Genomic DNA, 1566 nt, shown 5'->3' on the forward strand with positions numbered 1-1566 from the left:
GGCTAGAAAAAGGTGTAACTTTAACTTGAACCCATATTAAATACTGGGTTCAAGATATATATGTTAAAACTTTTATTAAATTTTTTTGTTTGATTATTTAACAGTTGAATTACATTGTATTTCTATACCACCATTATCAAAACTCAATAACAATCTCATCTAATTCTTTTATTTATCAATTTAACTCAAGATTGTCTCTCAGTCGCTAAGAAAGTAAGGTCTCCTGCTTCACTTAGGCTTTAAAAGTTTAGTCCCTTCTTTGAAGGAGAGTTTTTTTTGTTAAATCTGTCCTCAAAGAGTATCAAAGAATACTCTTCAAGCTAGTGGTAATTTTTTTCATGGGGTATCGGAAATAGTTCTCTTTTTCTCTCCTTGGAAATTAGAAATCCTTATTGAAAATTACTAGTGGACAATGGAGCAACTGACTAGGAGCTGGAACAATCTATCATTATCGGAAAAAGAATGGAATGGCTTCATCCTTCCAGAAGACCATAGGAGGGGTGAATTTTTGGTTGCTGCAAAATTCTTTACTTCACGCTTCCTCCAAACGGAAGAGGTAGCTCGAACCTTCAGGCAATTGTGGAGGACTACTAATGGATTCAGAATCAGGAACCAAGGCAACAATATAGTGCTGTTCATGTTTGATAATCTCTCGGATGTGGATAAGATCCTAAAAAGCCAACCATGGAATTTTGATAAGCATTTGATAGTTATGCAAAGGTATACAGGAGATACCCCAGTACAAGAGCTAGAGTTTAAGAAGATTCCATTTTGGGTGCAAGTCCATGACATTCCTACTAGTTCTCAGATTAGGAAAGTGGCAAAAAGTTTGTGTGATACTATGGGAGATATTCAAAAATCCAATGGAGTGGTGGATGAGGATGGAGGTAGTTTCTTTCGGGTAAGGGTAATAATTGATATTACCCTTCCTTTGTGCAGGGGCAAGCTCATTACTCTACCTAGTGGTGAGAAACGATGGGTCAAGTTCAAATATGAGCGACTACCTAGCTTGTGTTATTGGTGTGGGTGTCTGACTCACGACGATAGGGATTGCGACCTATGGATCCAAAGTACTGGTACACTAGCTTTGGATAAGCAACAATTCACTCCTTCATTGAGAGCACCACCTTACACTTTGGTAGGGAAGAATGTTATTTACGTCCCAGGGTACTAAAATAGTAAAGAAGGAAGGGAAAAAGCACAGAGCAGGGGCAAAGGTGGTATCCCGAATGTGGTTCATCAGAATCTAGTCAACTCGTCTCCGATGGAAATCGAACCAATCAGGGAAAAGGAGGGGAGGAATGACAAGCGGACTGAGGAGGCAGTTATGGAATTAAATGCTCAACAGATTTTAGGGGGTGAAATTTATTCGGTGGAGATTATGAGGGACATTCATTCAGTGCCGACAAACCAGGGAACTATTAAGGTTAACGGAAGGAGTTTTAATTTGGGTAGCCTTCCTCAAATTGCTGAATTTGATACGGAATTTAACCACTCTAGCTCAACTTTGGGAATAGATAGGAGTTTGATGGGTGCATTAACTGAGGGTAATAGCACTAACGAAGC

General features: G+C 39.0%; 1 protein-coding gene across 1 annotated transcript; it reads left to right on the forward strand.

The window, feature by feature from the left end:
• The first annotated feature begins 412 nt into the window (after positions 1–412).
• LOC115951769 lies at positions 413–1174 on the forward strand. Its single transcript, XM_031068916.1, has one exon. The coding sequence runs from the start codon at positions 413–415 to the stop codon at positions 1172–1174; it is 762 nt and encodes a 253-aa protein (XP_030924776.1).
• The last annotated feature ends 392 nt before the right edge of the window (positions 1175–1566 follow it).

This window comes from Quercus lobata, chromosome 7, assembly GCF_001633185.2.
Source record: "Quercus lobata isolate SW786 chromosome 7, ValleyOak3.0 Primary Assembly, whole genome shotgun sequence".
Classification (NCBI taxonomy): Eukaryota; Viridiplantae; Streptophyta; class Magnoliopsida; order Fagales; family Fagaceae; genus Quercus; species Quercus lobata.

Excerpts from the sequence above, each read along its gene's own strand:
- LOC115951769 (XM_031068916.1), top strand. The coding sequence starts at position 413 with ATGGAGCAACTGACTAGGAGCTGGAACAATCTATCATTATCGGAAAAA.